Here is a 27772-nt window from a genome sequence, read left to right as displayed (position 1 = left end):
TAAATGATTATAAGAATTTTAGTTTTGTCTGTTAAATGTGCAGAAATTTGATCAGCACAAATCTAACATTGTAAAATTCCTTTTCAGAATGCAAAGTTACATTTGTCTGGATCAAATTTCCTTTTAAGAATGAAAAGTTACATTTGTCCAGATCAAATTTCTGTATATTTAAAGGACAAAATTAAAATTCTTTGAATAATTTTTTATTATTACAATACACTGATCTCTTAAATTGACCAAGTATATTGGGAATTAAATCAATGATTTCCCCAAAACACGCTATGAAATGTTTCATACAAAACAATTTTTATCTCATATATTATTATGATGTACCGAAGTACATATGATATTTTCCTTGCAGATATTCTGTGTCATCATATGATGAAAGATTAGTGGAACGGAGAAAAATTCTCTCCGGCACCGGGATTTGAACCCGGATTTTCAGCTCCATGTGCTGATGCTCTATCCACTAAGCCACACCGGATTTCCATCCCGATGTCGGATCGAATCCTCTCAGTTTTAAGTTCCACCTCTTGGGTTCCCTCTAGTGGCCTACCCTCATGCACTGCGGCATAGATCTATGACAGTGGGACAGTGTCCACACATGTGCAGAGGTGCACTCGTTATGAGTGACTAAGTGGCCGGGATCTGATGGAATAAGCGCCGTGTAGGTAGGCCACTAGAGGGAACCCAAGAGATGGAACTTAAAACTGAGAGGATTCGATCCGACATCGGGATCGGAATCCAGTGTGACTTAGTGGATAGAGTGTCAGCACGTAGAGCTGAAAACCTGGGTTCAAATCCTGGTGCCGGAAAGAATTTTTCTCTGTTGCACTCATCTTTCATCATAATTTTTATCTCGAAAAGGAAGGAGAAACGAGCAAAATTGTATTAAATTCTTTTGTTTGAAATATCTCAAAGAATAACTTGTTGAAATTAATGATACTACTTACTGTTCACTCCGTATATTCCTCTCTCTACGGTTTAAGAACATTTAATTTAGAAAGTAATATCTGTTTTCGTCCTACAGTTCCAGTCATACACCTGTGCTCCACCCACAGTTCTAGCCTCCAGAGTGGAGAATGTGTGGGTGCCCCGAAAGTCTCGGAGAGAGAAACCTCACCTGACAGAAGCATTGTGGTTGTTCTGTGGTGCTCATGGCATGATGGTGTGGTTACCATTATTCCCCCGGGATGGAGACAAATCCCATTCCTTCATGTCCAAGAGAATTATGCTGCCTTTCCACCTCAGGATCTATCCATTGGGTAATATGATTCATATTTTGCAGTGTATTATACATTATTATAGTTATCAATAATTGCATGAGAATTTAAGAATGCTTAGAAAATTGCACACTGATGTATTTTGAATTATTGTTTTCTATTTTTTTTTAACTATTATTAATATATCTCAAAATTTCGAAATATTATCAAACACACTTTAGAAGAGACTAGTATAAAATGCAGGAATGGGGCAGGAGAGGCAGTAAATGCACTGTTTCTAATATCACAGTTTTTCTTTCTTCGTCATCTTTCCTACCAACTCTTAGGCCATAAGATCTGTTACAGCTTTACTTAAAGTTATATTGACATCTGAGTGATTTATTCTTTTTCCATTTGGTATGTATTTCACTATTACATGAGGGATCCTGCTTTGACTCATTCTATCCGTACGATTTTTCTATTTTTTAAGTTCAGAATAAGCTCAGTTCTGAATTGAGCTAGTGCAAGTACATTCTTCTTCATACAGTAGAATTCCTCATATCTGGCAACTGTGGGATAAAGCCAGTGCCGGTTAACTGATTTTGCCGGATAATTGAAAAATACGTTATAGGTTATGTAAAGACATACTGTACTGCACAAACATTTATTCCATGTTGAAATTTAATAATTTTCGTATAGATTTTAAAAATAAAGTTTTGAAATATGTACAATATCTATTTTTAGTCCTGAATATGGTAATGTACCTTCATCAGTTCATAATTACAGTAAATACATAATAGGATGAAAGATACTAAAAGTTTTCGTAACCTTATGACAATTTTAAATAGCAGCCATGTGACGTGAAGAACAGTGTAGCCAACGTCACAACTATGAAGATGATGAAGTAGTGCTCGATGATTTGAATCTCTTTAACATATCTCTAATGTCTGCTTGTTTATATATACTATCTATTACTCAAATGAAACTTTTACGTGCTACAGCATAACAGAGAATTTCACACTTTCCTATTTAGACTCATCCAACATCCCTTCAAAACAGACAAGTTCAAGTGGTAAATTTAAAGATATTGTCTCTGCACATTGTTTGCAAAGCCCAAGTGACAGCTTATCGATGCTACCCGATCTACTCCAGGGACATAACTGGGTTTTCTGTCTATGTTTTCGCGTGTGAACAATGTAAAGAGTAAACACAATATGCGGCATGTGTGATCCACGAAAACCACTCACATCTTCATCCGACTCTTTTCTTTCATATGAATGACAATTTTTTTTTTGGCTTAGCCAAAAGTGCTGTTGTTTTGGTATTGCCAGTTATTTGGGTTCCAGATACGAGGGATTTTACTGTATTCCATTTGGTGTACCTTTGAGTGAGAGAGGGAGGGGGGAGTACAGCCAAATTCATTTCTTTTCTCAGTTATTGTAATATGTATACAGGTTTTATCTAGTATTGAATCTTTGTAGTAGAATGCCAACAATAATTACTATATCTCTTATTTTCATATTACTAGGTAAATAAATTGTAGAAAAACAGCTTCTGCAGACTTTGCTTATGCATAGAGTTTTTTGTGCTTGGTTTGTGCAGCTGTATGCTTGTGGCCAGTATTTTATGTCTGATGCGTTTTCATCAAATGTACAGATGAAGACTTATTCACTGGGAATGGTGTACCATCAATCTGTTTGATGTCTGCCTGGATGTCTGGATTCAACCACTTTGTAGTCTGCATAATATGTTCTCTATTATTGTTTCCTTATGACCTGTGACACCACCATGATTTCATATGTGCTGTGGATATTTAATCTTGTGCAATTTTTTCAGGATTTCTTAATATTATTTCCCATGATTTGCCTTTAATTTTGTTCTCTCCCCTTCCCCAATGACTTGTCTTTAATTTTGTCCTGTCTGTCTGTCTGTCTGTCTGTCTGTCTGTCTGTCTCTCTCTCTCTCTCTCTCTCTCTCTCTCTCTCTTTTTGATTAAATGAAATATTTGTTGTGGATAATTTGTTTTATGAAATGAAAATAAAATGTCTGGCTTTGTTTCTTATTGTTGTACATCTTTTTACAAGGGAATTTGCAATTTTATTTTCATGTATATTACAATATAAGGGGATCCATTTCCATGGCATAAAAGAAAGGTTGTTTTCTGTTTGTCTTTCGTAAAGAGAAAATCGCCATTTTAAGGAGATGTATTCATTTATTTGTTGCAGCTATTTTGTTCGAGGATGCCATTTTGTTGGGTGCTGAAAACGACACAATGCTCTACACTTCAGACACAAACTCACCATTCTCTCTGCCATTTTGTGTGTTGGAGCGAACAGTAAGTAGTTTCATATTTTACTAATAGTCTACAAATTGGTGGAAGCATAGTACAGTGGTGCCCACATAATATCTTTCCAAGGGACTGGCACATGTAAACTTCTTACAAGGGAAAACGTCTTAAAAGGGTAAACTAAAAATTGTAACGAAATTGCAACATAATCACTGTCAAAATTGAATCAAGTGTGTATTGATAATTTGGGAATACCAATATCTCAAATGATAACTACAAAATAACAGAACTATCAGTGGACATAAACATCTTTCACAAATCGGACTTTTCAGGAATAGCTCCCTGTAAAGCTGACTTGAATAATTTCAAGGGAAAATTATTCCGGGACTGGGTATCGAACCCGGAACCTTTGGCTGAGCTACTGACTGAACTACCCAGGAACTCTACTAGACCCCGACTGAATTATTCTCTTTTATATTCCCATACCTCAAGTGGGTTTAAGTCACACAGAAAAAGTGTGCACTCAGTGCTGGATCTTTGATGTGTCAACCCACTTGAGGTATGTGGATATAAAAGGGTAGAGTTCCTGGGTAGCTCAGTCGGTAGAGCACTGGTACGCTCAGCCAAAGGTCCCAGGTTCGATACCAGCCCCAGAACAATTTTTCCTCTTGAAATTATTCTGCTTTACAGAGAGCTAATTCTGAAACGTCAGATTTGTTTATAATACACATCACTGTCCATTAACAGAAAATCACATTAAAGTCACACAGAAAGAGTGTGCATTCAATGCTGGGTCTTTTGACATCTTGTCAACCCACTTGAGGTATGTGGATATAAAAAGAATCCGGTAGAGTTCTTGGGTCAGTAGAGTGTTGGTGCGCTCAGCCAAAAGTCCCGGGTTCGATACCGGCTCCGGAACAATTTTTCTCTTCAAATTATTCATTAAACACCTTTTGTCTCCCTACTAATGATGTTAAAACTTTGTTTACATCATTTTCTGAATTGAACAATCCAACCATTTGATGCCTTAAAGTCAATATTGCAGCATCCTCTTCCATTTGAATAACATGCTACAAATTTATTTTGCATTATTCAATCCCACTATCCATTTTAGAAAAATGACCACCAAAATTCCTCGGTCTAGTATCACACAGACAATTAATGACCAAGGGAATAACGGAGTTGGTTTGATCCAATTAGGAAGCTTCTAGACCACATGATCCAAGGGGCTGAATCAAGAGTCAAGATGAGTTAAAATAAAATTTAGGTGTAATAATGGAATCACACTATCAGAAGTAAATTCTTGCCATCACATGTCAATCACTGAATATCCGAAAATCATGATAACACAATTACCAAATATTAGCGTATGGCAATCTTCGTAAGTGGAAACCACTGCATATACTTTATCTCTCATTCACACTATAAATTTTACACTACTGTATATGAGAAAAATAAAATATAACTCATTTTCAATATACAATAAATGCCTTCTAACTATGTAATAAAACAGGCCTATAGACCCATGCTGTCCAATGAGAATGTAAAGTGAGCCACATATGTAATTTCAGATTTTCTGTCATCATCATAGTCACCATTACCAATATCAACATGATCATGATGATCATCATCATCAACCTGTCATGTTATAGTCCTGTAAGAACTGTTATGGTCTACAATAAATTTTCCATCCATCTCTTCACGGAGAATGCCACTGATATTCTCCCATTTGGTCAGTAGTTCAAAATTGCCTTAGGGACTGCACATTCGGTTCACATGCTGATGCTGTTAGATGTGTAAATTTTCTATTATATAAATTAAAAATAAAGAAAATACTGCTCCAGATTTTCTAAAAATCTTTCAGATGGACATCTTTGATGACTAGCTTATACTTTTTTTTTAATAGTACATGATGTCTGTACTTTGTAGAATATCACAAGGGACATGAGTATGTATGAACATTGAGAAAAATACCTTCAGTAAGATTTAGTACTGAAAGTTGCAGAGTTTATATAGCTGTTTAACAGTTCAATTCACATACTCAAAATATTCTGTCAAGTAGAATGTTTTTTTTTTAAGTATTTTTAAGTCATGATTAAAAATTCCTTTTCTTTGGTGCCAACATAGGAAATATTTTCTTAAATATTGGTTCTTTGAGGTACTGTAATATAGGGCAGAAGGTACCAATTCCTAGAAGTAATAAATAGAGAATTTCATCCTTTATTTTCGCTAACAGACTTATAAAAAAAAGTTGCAGTACCTATCAAGTTTTATATATGAATGTAGCCACCAACGTCTCTGGCATGTTAAAATTAGGATGGGAGGGGGTGATGTTCACAGAAGTCTGTAAATACATCATGGTTTAGACTAGGCTACATTGTACATATGATTTACTTAAAACCTTGATTTTATTAAATTGGACAAAATACGTACGTGGATAAAGTGAATCTGTCTTGTAGTTATTGATACTCGGGTGAAATTGTAAAATTATATTTACGTAAATTACGAGATAGTAAACTATGCCTATCTGGTTAGCTATTGTTTTATGTTCGACCAAAAAATTTTACGACAGTCACAGGCTGCAATAATTCTATCAGCTAACTTGCCTAGGTCGAAGAGAACTGGTAAATCCTGATGTATATTGTGACAAATCATAACATGATACATTCTCTTTTGTGTCATGCTGTTTCTTAGGTATGTTTTGAGATGTCGGAGAGAGCTGAAACTACATTCAGCTTCACATGATGAAGTAGGGACCACAGTCCAAATACGCAGTAAGTTTTCAACGTTTTTAAACAGTGCCTGAACTTCTGGCATAATTTGTCTAAATGCATTGAAAATATCACTGACATAAGACACATTACTCCTCTGCACAAACATCTTCACTTCAATAGCAAGGGATGCTACATCTTTTTCTGAATGACATCATAATATATCAAACTGCTTTTGTGTTTCTCCATCTGAAATCAGTGCATTTTTCAGTTGCTGAAGACAACATAGATCTCCTTGACCAAACTTTGCCATAGTAATCTTTCTGTAATAGGCATTGACGTTATCAGTAACTGATGCCTCTGCAGGACCTGTGTACCTCCTTGGAACTTTTTTCATCCATGGGAATGAAATTGAATTTAAATTATATTGAACCACTTTTTCATACTTTTTCTTCAGGGTTTTATTGAAACGTTCTTCATTGCTTTATTTTTTAATATTTTCTGAACTAATTTCAGTATCCTTCATCAAACCTTATATATTTTGTTGACGACCTTGGAATTACTTCAGAAGCTCCAGTATGTCGATTATTTTTTGACTCAAAAGAGTTGTGCCAGATTCGAATAGGGTTAATAAGCCAGAAGAACTTACAAGTTGTTTTTCAGTATCAGAAATTTATTTTAGAGTTTCCACTGCATTTTCTTACTCACTCAGAACTTCTCAAATTTGGTCACCCCTATTTAACTATCTTGTTAGCCAGAAGTAGTCCTTGTTGGACCTCTATATTTGGATTGAGCAATGTGGATAAATTTTCCTCGTATTTTTATTTGAATGACTTAATGACACACCTAACTCATGCTCCCTTTGCATTGCAATTCTTAAAACTCTAAGCACCATATTGCAAAAATAATGGTTGCTCGATTTTAAGTACTGATTTGACTCCTTTATAGTTGCTGCTCATATTGGGAGCATTATCATGCCTGTCCCCAAAGTATATGAACAAGTAGATTTATTCTTGTTAATACATCAGTTTATTATGGATGCTATAGCTTCCCCTCATGTGTCTGTTGGAGTGTGTAGTCCAAGAAAACTCTCATGTGGTTCATTATCGTCGTCCATCCAACAAATGCACATATTTAATTACTCAACACCACATATATTACGGATATTTCCACAGATATAGAAAAGAATTGGAGAATCTTGTCCATGTATATTGCTGCAAATACTCGTACGTGTTAACTGTTTGCCATCATATTCAGCATTTCATTCTGAATTGTTCCAGAACTAAATGTCCCTTGTTTGTTCGTCCAATCTGTCAGATCAGGAAGTTCTCTGATTGTAATTTTAATAAGCACTATAAATTACTATTGTGCGACTCTTTGCTTCTTAAACCAAACCTTGTCAACCTAAAAATCGAACAGAACTAAATACTTTCAAGAGAATTTTTTTTTTAGCTTGTCTTTGTTCATGTTATTTAGTAGAACTAAGTTGCATATTGGTGGGTTAACTTAACTCAAGATAACTTGAAACAATTTCTTTTTGGGATTCAGATTTTTTGTGTGACTATGAAATCAATCTAGTGCTTTTTCCACCTGTTGAAACCTTCTGTTGAATACACGTTTTCCATTTTTTTGCAAGCACCATGTTTGAATTTAAATGACAAACAGTGAGTGCAGTATGATACCATTTGTAAAGTATGATGGAATCCCAATTTAATCTTTAATTGCAGTAAACTGTTAATATTTCTCATTCATGTAATGGCAATAAATTAATCAAATCCCTGCCATTATAATACGAAGGAATTTGTTGTTTGATTAGTTTTGGTTCCCTGGTTAGTGTTCATGTTACAAATATTGGTGAGGTGAGTGTAGTATGCATGCATTAACAGGGATTCATTTCATTATCAAGAAATTCAGAATATAAAAACCTTAACTGTCATTCCATGAAACTTGACTTCAAGCAGAATAACCTTTCTGACTTGGTTGTGCATGAGAAATACATTATATACTCACAACTGGCAGAAAAATCTGTGAGGCTATAACTTCCCTTCTGCACAACATATATCTGTCCGAAAAGACTTTCACTAGCCTTACATGAAAAACAAACATCAGAATTGGTTGGATGTCAACCCAGATGTGTGTATGCATGTTTCAAACATTGAACCAGATATCACACATGTACTGACAAAGAAACAACACCATCCCTCCTATAGCAAACAGCAATAAATATATCTTAATTTTCATTTTAAAAATGTTGTATTCATAACGTATTTTATTATTAACATAGCTAATTTTTTCAAAGTTTGTAGGAGCGAGGGGATATATTGGACAGTTTATCTTATTAAATTTTTGTGCACTAAGTTTATTAATTAAAAAGATTCTTTCCACCTGGTTTTCATTTGTTGGACATCTGGCTGTCATTAAATATTTAAATCATTTTCATATCAGTAAAACTGAAATCATCATTTGAATATATTTTAAGAAATACACTTTGTCCAGAGTATCCCCAGGCATGGGGATACATTGGACAGAAATCAAAATATTTTGTGTACATAAAAAAGTGATTATACATGGTCTCTAAATTTCAAATACAATAATACTAACAAACTACAACTAAATTCACATATGTACAATCAATACAATACATTATTGGATACAAAATGGCATGAAATCAAAGTCAAAATAGTCATATTTTCAAAACACTTTTTGTTGTCTTTGATAGGTTCAGGCAACTTCAGCACAGTCTCCTCGTATGACACAAATGATACTGGCTCATCAGTTTCAATGAACCGATTAGAAGTGATCTGATGTTTGAAAAATTTCACATCATATCCATCCACGTCTCGATTAACAATTTGGGCTACATAATTTCTTGAATTGTTTTGGCACTAACTCTGACAATTACAAAATCGCCAGAATGTAGGGAGTAAATGGGTTCAGCTTCATTTTCATGTGAGTCTTGATCTCAGTCAGAGGTATTCTCACCAACTTCCTCTAAAGATGATGAAGACCTCTGACGAACTCTCCTCTTCTCTGCCTGTTTTCCCTTTGAGTTTTTACACTTCCGTTCTGCGATCTCATTTTTTTCTGGAGAATCTGTTGCTATCATACAACGACCCCTTTTTTCCCCCCACGACAGGACAATTTGCGAGTTGGTGCTTTTGGAAAGGGCCTTACTTCTTCAGGACTGACATATGCATTTTCGGTTGTCGAAGATGTTGGAGTTTCTAATGTTCTAGAGCTGACAACTGAAGTAATTACAGCATCTTCTACTTTAGATCCTGCTTGTTCTTCTGCAATTGATCCTGGAGAACTTTGATGGTTCAAAAGCACTGGAGGTGGGTGATCTGATACTACAGACGGCAAGAAATGTTCATCGGAGAATATATTTTGGTCAAATGGAGAAATTCCACAAGATTTAAATCCCGATTTAATGTTTTCTGGGATTGCTGCTCTGTCCCATGCAGTTGCACTCATTCGTGGTAATTCAAAGATTGTCACACTTTCATTTGGATGACTAAGGTGCCAGACGTTAACTGCTTCGTTGAAGAATTTCTTGAAAGGACCAAACACGCAGCGGTCCAGGGGCTGGAGCTTATTGGATGTGTGTGGTGGGAGGGTCAAGATGGTAATGCCATTTCCCTTGCAATAATCTAGGCCTTCTACACTCAGGTGGGACTCATGATTATCCATGATCAGCAACACCGGATTTCCATTTGAACAACGTACATTTTCTTTAAAAAATATCAAAACGTTCAAGAAATTTTCCGCTGTCATCCAACCTGACTTGTGGACAAGACCCAAAGCCCCTGTAGGTGCACCAGCCATCATGCGTGCTTTGTCAAAACGAACGCGGGGGAATATCCACACAGGAGGTAAGGCATTCCCATTTGCGCAAATGATACCAACTTGTGTCATAAGTTCACCCCACTCCCTGGAAGTCACTTGAGTACTAGCTTAATATCAAAGATGGTCATCTGTCGTCTCCATAGTTTTGATCTAGAGGCAATTTTTTAATTCACAGTGTTCTTTGTAATATTTAACACAATTTATTTTATAAATGTAGTGTTAGAGTTTGCATATGGTTTCACTATAACTGGAAAAAGCATGAAAAATTGTATAAAAAACCACAGTTATCTAAATTTCGATTGAGGTCAGATGTCCGTCTTTGATATTAAGCTACTCACTTGTCCTACCTGTTTTTCACCTTTTCTTGCGATTACTTTTACCACAGGTGGTACAGTGTTCAAGCCAGTCTCGTCTAAATTGAAAATCTGATGCGGCATGAATTTATCTCTGCAGCACAATGTTCAACTTATCAAAGAACTGGCCCACTGTTACTCTATTGAATGTCCGCATTCTGGCTAGACTTGTAGCTTCTGGTGTTCTGATTGAGAGTGCTGGGTGTATTTTCAAAAATGCTGAGAACCAATCCAAACCAGCCTCCTTATTTGCTTCCCAAGATGCAGGTATTGTCATCAGTTCATTCTTTTTAGCATATTCGAAAGCCAATCGTCTTGTTTGTTTTGGTGTCAGCCCATAAAACATAGCTGAACATGACAACAAATAATCAGCAAGAGCTTCTTCCATGTGACCTGGAATTACTTGATGATTCTTAAAATTGGACTTGAAATTCATTGAATCAAACCCAACCTCCCTTGATTTCTTCACATACAATGCCAAGCGGGATTTTTTGACACCATGCTGTTCTGCAGAAGCTCGTAGAGATATATTATTATGTAATACATCATCAACTGCTGCTTCAGTATTCGCCTCAGAAAACTCACGATCTGTTTTTCTTGTGTAGACTCGAAGCATCTGCAGACAAATAAAGTAAATAGTTCATTGATCTAATGTAGACATATTTAAAAAATATAAAAAAAAGAATATTAATTTAAGGGGATACATTGGACATCACTGTCCAATACATCCCCATGTTCTGGTTTGGTACTTTTTTCCTTTTCTTTCACAAAGGATTTCGACCTCACTAAAGTGTTATACATGAAATGAATTCTCATAATATCTACAAATATACAACGTTATAACTTGCACTATGATTTGAAAAGAAACTATTTAATAGAGAATAGCACTTACCTCAAGATTTACATCAAAACTACGAAAAACTGGAAAATGCTGCTGTTCGAAAATCTTCTTTGTACTTCTGGTCAAAAACACTGTACTTTCATAAGATACGAACAAATGAATATCTCTGGTCATTGATGCCAACATGGAAGGTCATATAGAGGGAAATTTGCATATGTCCATTGTATCCCCATGTCCACTGTATCCCCTCTCTCCCCTAAATATAGTACAAATATATATATATATATATATATATATATATATATATATATATAAGTTCAATCATAAGACATATCTATTTGCAAATGTTTATTTGCTATGAAAGTATTAAATATATATTAACGTTTTCGCCTTATTTGGCATCATCAGATATAATAAAATGCGTGATCTGAAACTTGAATAAAATGACAGACTACCAGTATAATGTACATGGTTAATGAAATCGTCATGAGTTTTATGTATGAAGCTAATATAGGTGTTATAATTGATTTCATTACAATACAAGTTTGAAAGAAAACGAAAGTAGTTGTATATACATATAACTCATGTTATAGGTGTACATACATGATTAAATAGTAAGCAATTGAATTATGCAAAATATCGGCGGTGTTAAAAACATCGATTAAAATTTGATTGTGAATGAAGATGAAGATATATCATAGATTTAAAATTTACGAAGGATAAAATGTATTAAAATACTATATAATTAGTGTAACACTATGTTACAAGTTGATAAGTCTTGTGTTTTATATTGACAATTAATCCTTATCAAGAACATATGCTTTTGGCTTCTGCTGTGATGTAGTATGTGTACGCTTGGATTTAGGCATGAATATTCTATCTGATATTAATGCATGCTAAAAATAGTTGTCATTGGTGGTTTGTTGTAATCATGGTTAACAGGAACTGTATATATAGATGCTTTGTGTGTATGTGCGTCTATTTGTTTGCAGATGTGTATTGCTCGGTGGTTTAAAGCGTACTTAATATCAGATAGAATATTCATGTCTAAATCCAAGCGTACACATAATACATCACAGCAGAAGCCAAAAGCATATGTTCTTGATAAGGATTAATTGTCAATATAAAACACAAGACTTATCAACTTGTAACATAGTGTTACACTAATTATATAGTATTTTAATACATTTTATCCTTCGTAAATTTTAAATCTATGATATATCTTCATCTTCATTCACAATCAAATTTTAATCGATGTTTTTAACACCGCCGATATTTTGCATAATTCAATTGCTTACTATTTAATCATGTATGTACACCTGTAACATGAGTTATATGTATATACAACTACTTTCGTTTTCTTTCAAACTTGTATTGTAATGAAATCAATTATAACACCTATATTAGCTTCATACATAAAACTCATGACGATTTCATTAACCATGTACATTATACTGGTAGTCTGTCATTTTATTCAAGTTTCAGATCACGCATTTTATTATATCTGATGATGCCAAATAAGGCGAAAAAGTTAATATATATTTAATACTTTCATAGCAAATAAACATTTGCAAATAGATATGTCTTATGATTGAACTTATATATATATATATATATATATATATATATATATATATATATATATTTGTACTATAATACTTGACATATCTGAACATAAAAATGAACTGCAAAAGTTTGTAAACTAAACTTAACTTTGTAATAATTTGTACAGTGAAAAATAAATAGCTTGTATACACGGAAATACTTCCTTACTTTGTACTAAGAAAAAGTATGAAGTTAGTGTGTTAGGGGTCCGGCAAAATGAACATCATATGAAGGTGGTCCTCGAACTCATAAAATTTAAGAACTGATTGGGTTAGATGATAGGAATGAGCAGAGTCATTGGGGCTCAGACTCTTTCGACCAATGTTTTTGTGTGTGTGTGTTTTCAGAGAAGATGGACTAGATTGTTTGACAGGTTTAAAATTCGTGGGTGTTAGCAATCTAGATCCTGATAATTAACAAATCTCTTTAATGAATAAAAATATTTAGCGAGAGTATCATAAAACATTAAAATGTGTAGTCCCCTCTGATTTCTTAGATTTCCTGGAATATGTGTTGGTGGCAATATTAAAAATTATGCAGTGCCAATATTTGTAGTATAATGCAACAATTAGGATGAAATGCAATTGTACTGGAACATTGAAGTGGTGTTTAATGGAAAATAATTTACTGTGCTTCATGAAATAAAATTAAAAATTCAGTTCATCATTTGCACTAGTCACACTTCAAGTACTCAATAATTACATGTGGTCAGTAGCTATAGTAATGGACAGTGCTGCTCTAGAGGCAAGTACTTGGCTCTTGGCTTCATATCACTAACTCAAGTGTTCCCCTCTAGGAGTGATGTGCAGTAACTGTAGACTTTATAGCCACTGTAGCATTCTCCTTGGTGCACCATGGGAGGCAATCTACACAGCACCGAATGATGATAAAGATGATGATGATGATGATGATGATGATAACTAATGGAACAGTGGTGGAATGCTGATAGAAGAAATGGAAATACTCCTCGAAAACCTATGAAAACCTATCATTAAGTATCGTTTTGACCATCACAAATTTCACTTCGATCTATTGGGATTTGAACCTGGGTTATCAGCGTGGAAAACCGACACTAGCCATTTGACTAATAGTGCACAAGAGGTGAAATGTTAGTTTTCATTAGTTGCTATGCTGGGCTACTAAATGTCTGATTTGTCCATTTTAATGTTTATTTTTGTGTTTACCTTCATATCTTTCCTCTAAATCAACCAGTGTAGTTTGTGACAGAACCACCAAGTTTTATGGAAGTACCAATATCTGTGTACTGTTCACATTTCTGAATTGCAATACTACTGTTATGTTTGTTGCGAAGAATGTAAGTTTTAGCATGTAAAACAGTTTGAAAGTAAAAATTGTAATATTATACTTAAGTTGATTATAGTTTCACATACTACCTATTCGGAAGTTTTCTTTTGTATTAATGGCACTCTTCCCACAAAGTAGTCTGACTGTTGCTTGGTGAGTTAAAGTTTATTTCCTGGCAGATTGTGGTGCAGGTTTTCTCAGAGTACTTATTTTTGACCTGTCGATGTTCTGGTGTACTCCTAGGATATCACCATGTCATCTGCTATTAATACATGTTCACAGAGTCAGGTGTACCTGCATCAAATCCTGCGACAGCTGATTCGCCGCAACTTGGGCTTCCATGCATGGGAGATTGCTCGCAGCTGTACAAACCTTCCATACTTTCCCCACTCACTGGAACTTCTTCTTCATGAGGTGAGTTCTTTGTTTTGAAATGTGGTAGTATGTATCACATCATTTTACCTGTGAGAAAAGTGAAACTGAATTTTAATATTAATAGGTGAACACAGTATTGATGGAAAGGAAAACTCATAAAGTTTTTTCAGACACAATACAAATGCTCAGTGTATGCTCCATGTGTAACATAATATACGAGGTGCCTAGAATGAAAACCCACCAAGTCCATCGAAGGAAGAAATGAGATAAAGTTGTTTTTCTGTGTATCTTTGCATGACCAATTCGATGCTGGCATTATTTTTCTGCAATATCCGCTGGATTCCTCTGAAAATGCTGGACGAAAGTTAGGGTTACTTTCAATATCTGCTAGATCCAACTGAATTTCGGCCATTGTTAGTTTCAAAAACCTCCAAGTCCCTTTCTGCCAATCAGGATGTGGGACTGCTTTACCCAGCATTCCTCAGCTGTGCGATGTTGATTTATTATTTGTGTGGTTAAGCTCTTGTTAAACCTTATTAAATTGAATTTATACTCTAATAATATTCAGTGGAATGGTGAATAGAGTGAGCAGTGAGTTACAAAAATGTTCAAAAAAAAAAAAAGCTCAAAACACTAAATAGAGAGAAATGGAAAAGAGAAATGAAAAGGAAAGAAAGGTATGTGTGGTTGAGATTATATTTTCATTACATAGAAAACATAATATGATGAATATAAATATTATGTACAGTATTAAATTATTATAACATACTGTACGCCTATTCTTACCAATTATTAAATAATTACATAATTTTGTCGGTACTCCTCTGGTGGCCCTCCTGCTATACCAGCTTGTAATCATCCTGTTGGCACGAAATGGAAATGCAACAGTTTGAGTTTGTTGGACATAAAGAAGTTCCATTCCGTTTTCTACTCTTCATCAGATAAACAGCAATAAGAAAATTTTTATTATTTCACAAAATAAAAGTACAACAATGATTGGAATGTGCTTTAAATGGCTACTCACTGAAGCACCTCTAACTTAACAAAGTGTAAATTACATTTCCTGTGGTTGGGCATTCATTGCTCCCTCCCAGTCGCATATTTGGAGTAATCGAAAAAGAAATAAGGAAGAAGGAAGTGATTGTAGATCCTCAAGAATATAAAGATATTATTGGCAAACATGGAACAGTCTTTAACCTTGGAAGTGAAGATGTACCTCTTCAGGACTGGAATAAAGAAGCAGACATAATTTTAAGATCTCCTGCCATTTCAAGTTCAGTCCCTGTAAAAGAGTTATTTTAAGACAGTCTGCATTGAAGGAACAGGTAACAGTGCAAGATGAGGTTAACTATAGAACTGACACCGTTGTTGCAAAGGCAATAACAAGAAAAAACAAAAGAATTTAAAAGTTATTGATCCTGATATTATAAGCCTTGGAATCCCTTTGAACTCACTTAAGGTAAAAAACCTGACCAAATTTTTGGAGAAGCACTTTGGGCTTGATTGGCAAGAGCATTGAAATTTTATGTGAAGATTATAAATTCCAGAAATACCATTGAACGTGAATAAGAAGAAACTGTTAATCTGGATGAAGAGGAATGTGGCAATATTGTGTAAAATCTGTATGAACTTAAGAAGTGTAAAATATTCAAATTTATACTGCTGTTATGTTTAAAGCATGTGCATAATCATCCTTCATGTCTGGTTTTCATTGCCTACATAATTTGTAAGGTTTAAGTTAAAATTTTTTCCTCTTTGACCCATTTTTATGCTTAGAACTAAATCTCTTACTTTCAAAAGCCTCCAAATACACTTTTCAGTTTCAAAATCAGTTAGGTGCTAATTTAACCTTACGAATTTGTTTGTTTCAACGAAAAGGCAATTCTGTAATTTGTTTGAATGTATCTAATTATAATAAAATACTTGATAAAAGCATTGTTTATATCTCAAGAATGTTTATTTATATGTAAACAGTTATTTCCATTTTCCCACAAATTTTGTTTTATGGACTTGGAGGTTTTGATTCTAGGCGCCTCATTATCAAGCTAGTAATCAAGTTCCTGCCAAACTCTTTATAACATGTTGGGGTCAGTCTCTGTGATTGCTGTTGTGAAGCTCATGTGTAGGTCAACCAGCACTGTTGCAAGAGTGGTACAGAAATATGATTCTTGGTGAAACCCCACAAGAAGAAATCACATGAGGTGAGGTCTGGGGAATGTGGTGGCCAGTGCAGTTAGTTCTTGATTTCCTGAAGCTGCACAGCTGATCCATTGATTATTAAGGTGACCCCAAGGGGAGCGCCAGATTGATTGGCTCTGGGGGCACTGGGTCTTATCAGATACTCATCTAAGAAGGACTAAGGAGCATGACCCACCTGTCAGTAAGGGATTCACGAATGTCATTGTATATACGTATATGGTGCACAATGAGCCAAAGCAAGTCTAAGTGCATGGTTTCATCCCAGATCTAGCCAAGCTAAGAGCCGATGACTTAAAACTTTTACATCACCTTTTATATACAGACTGTTTTAATGAACTTTCTAGTGAGGTTTCGAAGTATTTGTATAAATATAATTCAACTTGTCATTAACATAGCAGTATTTTAAGTTTTAATTTGACAGTAATTTTTACTTGTGCTCATATTTGAGATTTTTATTTCGATGTTTATTTTAACAACTGTAAAGTGTGTGAATAGCCGTATTTGCTGACATACCCTATAAAATAATACTATTACTGCTGCTCCTGCCGCTAGAGGAAATTATACTTAAAATTTTTTCATACTAAAATCTTTGTCTCAAGCTGGGTTCGAACCTGCAATACCTTTATTCAGAGAGAAGCACTGAAACTGCTAGATCACCAAGAACAATTCAAATAAAAGGTTCATTTATGACACTCAGTTAATAGTTGTTACCATCTTCTGACTATTTACAGCATATGACTGTCTTGTTGCATATTTACATAGGTTAAACATGTAGGCTTTTCCAGAAAGTTAATTGGTTGGTATCTAATGTTGAGCACTTGACAGTGATGTCAAGGACAAAAACCATATATTACAAGACAGAGCTTTAAAAGGTAAAGATCTAACAACTTCCTACAGGGCTGCAAAATGGTGCATGAAAGATTTCTAACAAGCTGAGTATTATCAACCAACCAGTCACTTCTCTACAAGCGTGAAGATGGTGTTACCAGGGGGTTCTCTCAAAGACAGTTTCCTAAATGATACAGTGTAAATAGCGAGAAAGTTCACTATAGTAATCACTAGAAAAACTTAAAATATCGTAACTGTGTTACATTGCTTTGTTGCATAGCATCAGTTCTTTGGACTGGGATGGATCTTCCAAGTATGAAATGAGTTGCTTCCTGTTTGAATGTTATAGGTGCTGGAAGAGGAGGCAACCAGCAAGGAGCCAATTCCTGATGCATTACTCCCCAGTGTGATAGAGTTCATCCATGAGTTCCCAGTGTATCTTCAGACTGTTGTACAATGTGCGCGGAAGACTGAGATTGCACTATGGCCATATCTGTTCTCAGCTGCAGGAAAGCCCAAAGATCTCTTTCAGGAGTGTTTAGGGCGAAAACAGTTGGATACAGCAGCCTCATATCTCATCATTCTTCAAGTGAGTACTACTATAGCTAGCTGAGCACATTAAGATGTTGTAAAATAACATCTTTGAGGTCTCACATGTGTCCTGTTGCAGAATCTGGAGCCATCATCTGTCAGCAGGCAATATGCTACGCTGTTGTTGGATGCAGCACTGGAGCAATGCAAATGGGAGCTTTCTAAGGACCTAGTCCGCTTTCTTAGAGCCATTGGTAAGACTGCAGTTTTAGAAACAACTGAATGTGCTGATGAAGAAGAGACTAAAATGTTTTATAATATGCTAACTTATATTGAATATCGAAGAAACAGAGTGACTACCAACATACATATTTCATTATATCTCTGTTGGTCAATGACCATTAAATTTCAAGTGGCTTATCTCAGTTGTGAGCATTAATGTATTAGAAAGCATTGCAGCCTTTTGCTATCTCTTTTCTCCCCTCATTGCAAACTGTGATGCACAGAAGCAGAGATAAAATAAAATATCTGTAACAAGAACTGCAGTGGTACTAAAGAAATTCCCTTACATCACCCCATGCCCTGTATCATATACATATCTGAATGCTGAAAAATCCACACGAGCTGGTAAGTCCTTCCTGTTGAAAATCTGGACAAAAAGGACTTAAATAGGTATCTCAATGGTGTATCACAATTGTATTCCCAGCCCTTAAATCAGTGAAGATCCTTTTTCCTCCTTATAGTTACAGGCTGATCTGTCTCTCCAACTGTGCATGCAAGATTATGGAAAAAAAGATCGGTAAATGCTCATGTGGATACTCAAATTGGAAAACTAATTACCAGTATGTACCACGGCTTTTATAAGCACAGATCAGCTGCAGGCCATCTTGTGTTGCTGGATGGTGCCATTAGAGAAGCTTTCCTGCAGAAGAACGTTTAGAACATAGAGACGAATTCTTCTTTACTGCTAGCAGTTAGCAGATGACAATGATATTTTCCATTCCAGTAAATATCATATTGTAGCTCATCTGATAGTCAATAAATTGTGCTGCAATTTTTATGATTGATAGGTTATTGTCTAAAGGATGCATATAACAAATTTGAAACCAAAATCTTTTTTGAGAAGAGAAAACAAAAAATACTAACTTCGAAGTGATTTGTTCAAAATAGACATTTATACCTTCAAAATTTAGTCCGTGACAAAACTTTTTTATTTTTTACCTTAGGTAGGAGGATGGTGGGGGGGGGGTATGATCAAAGTCAGAGAGATGTTGAGAAAGAACGGAAATTACTTTTAAAAATTATCACTGCTCAAAATCTTTACTAGTTTTCAAGTTACAGTGATTGAAAAAAAGAGCATTTTTGCTTTTCAGAGGACAATATTTCATGTGCAGAATGGCTCAACCTTTCGTCAGTAAAAAAAAAAAAGAAAGAAAGAATGGCAGGTTATCATAGAAATCTTTGTATTGATTTCAAGTTTGTTTACAAAATATTTTCATTGCTTAAAGTTTTTGAGTTAATCTTGAGTTTTGAAAATTAATTAAAGTATTATTACATCGATTATTATTCGGTTGAGAAACTTTTATCATCCAGTCTGCTGTCGAAAAATCTGAAAGTTAGAATTTATAAAACAGTTATATTACCGGTTGTTCTGTATGGTTGTGAAACTTGGACTCTCACTTTGAGAGAGGAACATAGGTTAAGGGTGTTTGAGAATAAGGTGCTTAGGAAAATATTTGGGGCTAAGAGGGATGAAGTTACAGGAGAATGGAGAAAGTTACACAACACAGAACTGTATGCATTATATTCTTCACCTGACAATTAGGAACATTAAATCCAGACGTTTGAGATGGGCAGGGCATGTAGCACGTATGGGCGAATCCAGAAATGCATATAGAGTGTTAGTTGGGAGGCCGGAGGGAAAAAGATCTTTAGGGAGGCCGAGACGTAGATGGGAAGATAATATTAAAATGCATTTAAGGGAGATGGGATATGATGATAGAGAATGGATTAATTTTGCTCAGGATAGGGACCAATGGCAGGCTTATGTGAGGGCGGCAATGAACCTCCGGGTTCCTTAAAAGCCAGTAAGTAAGTAAGTATTATTACATCAATAATACCTATGCTGATTGAATACTGCTATGACATGCTGTACTTTGAAATTCAGAAAAATGAAAAAAATGTCTTAGTAGTGTTTAAATTTATTATTATTAACGTTTGTATGTAAATATACATATACACACACACACACGTGTGTGTGTGTGTGTATATATATATATATATATATATATATATATATATATATATAAATAATTTTCAATAGTATTTTTCTGTTTATAAAAATAGACATGAATGTTCACATATTTTAGACTCTGTTTTGGTTCACTCACACATATAATAATTCATTTCTTCGAAATATAGATGTCTGGTCATTTAATTTATATTATCTCAATAATAATAAAAAAGGATTGGAATCGAATTTGAGTTCATCACCATTTTGTGGTTTTGATTTGAAGTAAAGATCTGTTATTTTTCTTGTGCATCATTCCTGGATAAATTGATTTTTAGATATTGAATATGAAGAAAATCCTGGATATTTAAGTGTATTTCAGCACATGTTTGAGTTAGGTATTAATATATGACTGAAAGAAAGACAAGTTTGTTGTGTTACAACTATGGCAAAGTAAACCTAATAAATTATAGATATATTTTCATGAATTGGCTAATTTGTGACTAAACCAATTGTCGTACATTATAAGAGAAACATCTCCTGTGCATGATACATTATTGTGAGTTAGTAATTTGTTATTAATTTTTCGACTCTTTCAACATTTGTTATAGATCCAAATGATGTTGAATCGCCTCGTGCCTCTTTTATTCTGCCGTCCAAGTATGGAATGAATCCTCAAACCCCTCCTGTCAGTCCTAATGAAGAAGACCTATCCCTGGTGCTGGGCACTATGCAGGTTTGTCAAGCTCCACATTTTACATACATTGGTTTTCCACAGTACAATTTTAAGAAAGAAAAAAGTTACAGAACAAACCATATGCTGTGTCCTATTTGTTGCAATAAAATTATTTTTGTATTATTGAAGTACTTATATTATTGAAGTACTTAAATGAAGTTAAATGTTGAGAGATATTTACTGTAAAGCATATTAATTGCATTTCATTTCTTCTGGTAATCTGCATAGCATTGTCCTAATACATCATATCCGAGTTTTGCAGTAATATCTGTGGTGAGCAAGGTAATCCTTTGTAGAATATATGTGTGTGTGTGTGCGTGTGCACATGTATGTGCATATATTTGTCAGAAAGTCCTGCTTTATCACTTTTTAAAATGTAGTTACAGTAAGTTCCGTTTTTAGGTGTCTCGGGGCCGCAGTTACAGCACAACAACTACACCCAAAGTTCAGCACATAGAATCTGGAACTTCTTCAGTGACAGGACACCACAAAGAGATTCTTCGTTCCAATAGCAGTAGTGGGGAGTGCAGCAAGTCTGTTCCTCTGCGACGCAAGAAGTCTGTTCCTACAGGACGAGGTGACACAAGGTGAATCATTCATTAAGTTGCATTCATAGTTGGTAGAATATGAAAATTATCTTCCAAACCTGCTAACCTATATGGTAATTAGGAATGCCACATCACTTATCCAATCTTCATTATGAAGCTCACCAATTTCGGTAACCTAAAATAAAAAAAAGAAAATTTTACGAAATTGACTTAATGAAAAGTACGTACTTTGTTTTTCTTGTGTGATTGATAAAATGTGATTATTTTACAAAAGAGTAAGTTATTTTGGCTGCTTGCTTTTCTTTATTCCTAAGGAATAAACTAATAAAATTGCAGTAAATTGGTAACTGTTCGTGTTCTTACATTTTGGTAACAAACCTAATGATGGGCGAATTTATTTAGAACGTTTCATATCCTCAGGGATTTAAAATTCGGCCATATAAGTGTAAAAAAAAAAGGAATAAGCGAAAAATGTATATCTGAAACAAATCGACATGGAAAGTATAGGACGTTGATGTCGTACAAAATTTTGTCCTATATTTTTTTGAGGAGATTAACTCCATATGTAGATGAAATTATTGGAGATTATCAATGTGGTTTTAGGCGTAATATATCTACTGTTGATCAGATTTCTTGTATTAGACAGATATTGGAGAAAAAATGGGAGTATAAGGTTATAGTACATCAGTTATTCATAGATTTCAAAAAGGCATATGACTCAGTTAAGAGAGAAGTTTTATATGATATTCTTATTGAATTTGATATTCCCAAGAAACTAGTTCGATTAATTAAAATGTGTCTCAGTGAAACATATAACAGAGTCCGTATAAGTCAGTTTCTGTCAGATACCTTTCCAATTCACTGTGGGCTAAAGCAAGGAGATGCACTATCACTTTTACTTTTTAACTTCGCTCTAGAGTATGCAATTAGTAAAGTCCAGGATAATAGACAGGGTTTGGAATTGAATGGTTTACATCAGCTGCTTGTCTCTGCAAATGACGTGAATATGTAATGAGAAAATCCACAAACTATTAGGAAAAAGGCGGGAATTTTACTTAAGCAAGTAAAGAGATAGTTTTGGAAGTAAATCCTGAAAAGACAAAGTATATGATTATGTCTCGTGACCAGAATATTGTACAAAATGGAAATATAAAAATTGGAAATTTCTCCTTTGATGAAGTGGAAAAATTCGAATATCTTAAGAGTAACAGTAACAAATATAAATGACACTCTGGAGGAAATTAAATGCAGAATAAATATGGGAAATGCCTGTTATTATTCGGTTGAGAAGCTTTTGTCATCCAATCTACTCTCAAAAAATCTGGAAGTTAGAATTTATAAAACAGTTATATTACTGGTTGTTCTGTATGTTGTGGGACTTGCACTCTCACTTTGAGAGTGGAACAAAGGTTAAAGGTGTTTGAGAATATGGTGCTTAGGAAAATATTTGGGGCTAAGAGGGATGAAGTTATAGGAGAATGGAGAAAGTTACACAACGCAGAACTGCACGCATTGTATTCTTCACCTGACATAATTAGGAACATTAAATCCAGACGTTTGACATGGGCAGGGCATGTAGCACATATGGGCGAATCCAGAAATGCGTCAAGAGTGTTAGTTGGGAGGGTGGAGGGAAAAAGACCTTTGGGGAGGCCGAGACATAGATGAGAGGATATATTAAAATGGATTTTAGGGAGGTGGGATATAATTGTAGAGACTGGATTAATCTTGCTCAAGATAGGGACTGATGGTGGGCTTATGTGAGGGCAGCAGTGAACCTCCGTAAGTAAGTATAGGAATTTTGCCAGGACCTCAGAAAACAACGAATAAGTGTAAAAAAACACGTAAGTGTGAAACATACAAAATAAGTTTTACTGTGTTTTCCTTAAAAATGAAACCACTTTCACGGGACTCTAAATATTAGATGGTTGAAATTTCAGAGAGCCTTCAGGTTCTGCAGAAGAATTCTTCATAGATGTGATTCTGCAACGTCATGCTCGCCGCCTGCTCTCTGCCCACCGCTTGACTGACCTTGGTCACTTTGCTGCACATTTGGACTTCCACCTGGTGGCATGGCTTGGTAGAGAGAGGGACCGGGTGGCGAGGGTGGACGACTTTGTGGCTGCACTCAAGCAACTGCATTTTGACTTTGCATGGCCTTATCCAGTGCTTCATCACCCAGTGTCATACTATTTACAGCGGAAAACTTCAGCTTCAGGTATTACTTGATCTGCACAATAAATTTTGTCATCTTTCATATCTGTATATGTCAGTATACATGGGATATGGACAAAGATTTTCATTAAATCTTACCAGCTATTTAAAGTTTTAAGGTTGATTATAATTTTTAATATACAGTAAAACCTCGATTATTATGCTATCTCATGTAATACGCTTTTTTTGTCCGGTCCCTGAACATTTCATATATAACATCTTTATAAAATATCCCGTTTGTTGCGCTCAAGTCCCGCATAATATGCTGTTTTTGTGGAATATTTTCGATGTAATTTTCAGCAATGAAACATTTTGATCATTGAACTTACTGGTGCCATTGACCTGAAAAGTATTGGTATTCGACCCTTTACCTGCGTATTTAAACCTTCAATCTATACAATACCCCATCCTCTTGTTACGCTCTCTTATTCGACCCTTTACCTGCGCGCTTAAAGCTTACATATAGTTACAATAATCCACTCTCTTGCTAATCCTCTCTCTCTCTCAAACAGCATTCCTCAGTTGACCGTAATAAAATTCTGGAAATTTTTGCTGGTCAGTTTGTTATCTTTTAGCGTATTGAAGTGTCTGTAAGTGTGATTACAATGAGTGTTACACAGAAAGCGCTTTCTATGTCTGAAAAATTGGAAATCATACGAAAGTACGATAAAAACAGTACTCTTAATCAGAAACAACTGTCCGATTCATTAGGAATCCCATCATCGACATTAAGAATGATAAAAAAAAATCGCGACTCAATCACTGCAGCTGCGATGTTGAGAGGGTGTAAGCGCAAGAGAGTGAAGTGTAGTAAACATGAGGACTTTGAGAACACGCACACGGCAAACAACTATAAATGACTCTTTTTGAAAGAATTAAGTACAGTACATACATAAAGCATCGTAAATGTCTTTAACATACAGTACAGTAATCTAATGGAGTAATACTGTATTACCTTTCATGAATCATGTATTTCAATAAAGAAAAATGCTAATAGATACTGTATATAAGTAAAAATTAGTATACCTGCCTAATACGTGGTTCCGGTTAATACGCGGTTTACACGCAGTCCCTTGAACAGAGTCTTATCGAGGTTTTACTGTATGTACATTGAATTTGAATAGAGAGACTTCGGATTTAAATAAATTAGAATGTTTATATATTTAGGCTGTGCTGAAAGAACTAAAAATGAACTTAGGTTTAAAGAAAATCGTACAGAAATACATAGAATAAATGGTTTTGTAAGAAAGCATTTCAGTAAATTCATGTCTAAAGATGTTCAAATAATTTTCACAATATCCTTTCAAAACTAGCGCCACTATATGGTAGTGGGACGTATATGAATTACTTTTCCTTTAAGCATAGCGAAGTTTGAATTGGAACAAAAGACACAGCCACTATACTACCTGCTTCGAGCACAACTTATAAAAACTACCTTCGTCGCAACCCCTCTGATAGCTGTCCATATAAGGAAATTCAGCTGACTAGTGAACATAACCTATCTGCTCCACAAAATGAGGTTTCAATGTATACAAAATTGCATTTTACTATGTAATAGTTTGATGTAACCAATTACATTATTTTTACATTGCAAATAATTAAAATATTATTTGATGTGTTTGAAAAAATGTAATTAGTTTGACTTGTATTTCTACTTCATATTTCAAACAATTTTCTCGTTCTCTGTCTCTTCTTAATTGGCTCCATTTTAACAACAATATCAAAGCTTTCGTATTGTGAGCCAAACAATCGACAAACAGAACGACTAAGATGCATTCAGTGAGGAAATTGGTAGGTTGAGGGGTTAAGTTCAATTGCCAGCTAATGCCAGTGACATAGTAATCATTAAGTTTGGTGCACCCTAGCTGTTTTAATATTTGTACTTGTCTTTACGAAATAAATCAAGGTCGGTATACTTGGACATTATACTGGTTGTTGAATTGTTGGTTTTTATAGAGTTCAATATCATATTACTTTTCTGATGCCATGTATACATTACGAAGGGAACAATTTATTACTTGTATATGTCTACAGGCTCTTCTCCGTCATCCCCCACCATTGAAGACCGCATAAAGTCTCTTACAGTGGAAGTGGTGAGTCCAGGGGCTAATGGAGGCAGTAGAATAGGAGACAGTGGATATATGAGCCAACATGATACGTTCCTACCGACTACCATTCCTGCTCCAGTGAGTATGGCGACAGGGGTAGAGGCCTCATCACACTACCCAGCCAGTATGCTGCTGCCCAGCGAGTATCGCAGCAGTTCCATAGTGGAGGCCCAGCTCATGCCTCACCTCCTGCAAGGTTAGTTGCCTACCAATATATGTACAGTGGAATCTTGTTAGTACATTCCTTATTACTGCGTTTTCTTATATAAGACATCTGTTAATGAAAGTCCAGTCCCCATTCAATTAAATACGAGGGTGATCCCAGAAGTAATGCACATACTTAATTAGCACACATTTAATTTTTTAATCCACTTAGGTCAAGATCGTTGACAATAATCCCCTTGGAGTGTTGAGATTTAATATTCTGTTTCATAGGTAATAATTGACTTTTGAAACAAGACAAATAGAGCAGTAATTTAACAGCTTTGTAGACAAATTATCTCTGTTTTTAGCACAGACTAGAAATTAGGAAATAATAACCTCTGTCATTTTCAAAATGGCCGAGTTGTAAAATGGTGAGATGATTGTAATAAAAAGTCACTGTATGTTATTTGAAATTAGCTATCAGTGGATGGGAGTTTAAAACTAGACTTATATTAGAGTATATGTTGCTTTATTGTTGTCGTATGGAGATCTCTAAACAGTCGAAATGAGGACTGCAATACGAACAGATCAATGCATTTGTTTGAAACAAAGTATTATACTTATAGGTATAAATTGTGCTTGTTGTTGACTGCCAGCAGATGAAAGCAGTATGATGAGTGAGGAGAGTTCGTTCTGGGGTGACGAGCGAGAGCAATACATGTCTGATGTGAGTGAAAATAGGTGGACTGACGTGCCAAGTACCATGGTGCTAGAGCAGTTATCACAGGAGCTGGCCAACAGAGGCTCCCCCAAGTCAGAAGTCAAACTCAGGTAAATACACATTCACAAGTTACAGGCTTGTGCTTTGGAGAAAGCAACAATAAATTAGTGTACATATTTGTGCAATAAATGTTCATGAAATGGGTCATCTCCAGGTTTAATGCTTGCTTAGTGTGTGATTTAGTGACAGATGTATATCGAATAATAAGGACTGAGTTGATTAGCCCAAGCTGTTTTGCACTCCCCACAAGGCTGTGTGTTCACAGAAGAGTCAAAGCGCAGTCTATATCTGTGAAAATGTGATTTTGAAGCTAGGTTGACCTTGTTGAATTGTATGGAGAAACTTATTCCAAAGCTGCTTTTTCCACCACAAAGTATACAGATCCTAAGAATATTCTGTCTTGACAAAGTTACATTTACAATAGAAACGTGAATACTTTCTTTAGCAGTTTGGTAAATGTTGTACAGGTATCTACTTCAGTTATTCATGGAGGCGAGCTGCTTGGAGTGGGCACTGCTCATATCAGTGCTGCTGCGAGACGCCATGGCAGTTATGAGAACCACGAACTCTGCTCGCTCTCCGGATCACTCTGTAGAAGCAATCCTGCGTGTAAAGGATGGCCTGGTGTCCTTGTGTCACTGGAGTAGCACTGAATGGTATTTTGTCTTATGAATTATTTGCAGTAATCTTCATACTGAATGTTTAATTTATCATTGCACTAAGCACTATAGCATTCAGAGTTCATTTCTGCTCTCTTATTTTGAAACAAAGTAATCAGAATTATCTGTCTATGGTAAGCTTTGTATTAGGTGAAATTACTCAATATTTTACCTTGCATAAGCCTAGAAAACAGAAAAAAATTGTCAGGATAGTTGAGATGATATCTGAAGACGTTGCCAGTGCTGTTGCCCAGATTGATGACTTGACA

General features: G+C 35.2%; 1 protein-coding gene and 1 non-coding gene across 4 annotated transcripts in view; one reads left to right on the top strand and one right to left on the bottom strand.

Moving 5' to 3' along the window:
* The window catches only part of Rich (Guanine nucleotide exchange factor subunit Rich), a 61102-nt gene that overhangs the window by 28649 nt on the left and 4681 nt on the right, over positions 1 to 27772 (top strand). For 2 of the 3 annotated variants that reach the window (XM_069826135.1, XM_069826133.1), the window contains exons 12-22: positions 1031 to 1265; positions 3428 to 3537; positions 14433 to 14564; positions 17902 to 18141; positions 18223 to 18337; positions 20925 to 21049; positions 21452 to 21636; positions 23538 to 23815; positions 25846 to 26115; positions 26720 to 26894; positions 27312 to 27500. In XM_069826135.1, coding sequence (XP_069682236.1) covers positions 1031 to 1265; positions 3428 to 3537; positions 14433 to 14564; positions 17902 to 18141; positions 18223 to 18337; positions 20925 to 21049; positions 21452 to 21636; positions 23538 to 23815; positions 25846 to 26115; positions 26720 to 26894; positions 27312 to 27500 — 2054 coding nt within the window. The remainder of the gene's footprint in view (positions 1 to 1030; positions 1266 to 3427; positions 3538 to 14432; positions 14565 to 17901; positions 18142 to 18222; positions 18338 to 20924; positions 21050 to 21451; positions 21637 to 23537; positions 23816 to 25845; positions 26116 to 26719; positions 26895 to 27311; positions 27501 to 27772) is intronic. The other variant, XM_069826134.1, reaches the window with a different exon arrangement.
* Positions 413 to 484, bottom strand: TRNAH-AUG (transfer RNA histidin (anticodon AUG)). Its single transcript has one exon. It is a non-coding gene; the product is annotated as a tRNA-His (tRNA).

Source organism: Periplaneta americana, chromosome 5 (genome assembly GCF_040183065.1).
Source record: "Periplaneta americana isolate PAMFEO1 chromosome 5, P.americana_PAMFEO1_priV1, whole genome shotgun sequence".
Classification (NCBI taxonomy): domain Eukaryota; kingdom Metazoa; phylum Arthropoda; class Insecta; order Blattodea; family Blattidae; genus Periplaneta; species Periplaneta americana.
The sequence above is the reverse complement of the archived record's forward strand: the minus strand, read 5'-3'. Positions and strand labels throughout refer to the sequence as shown.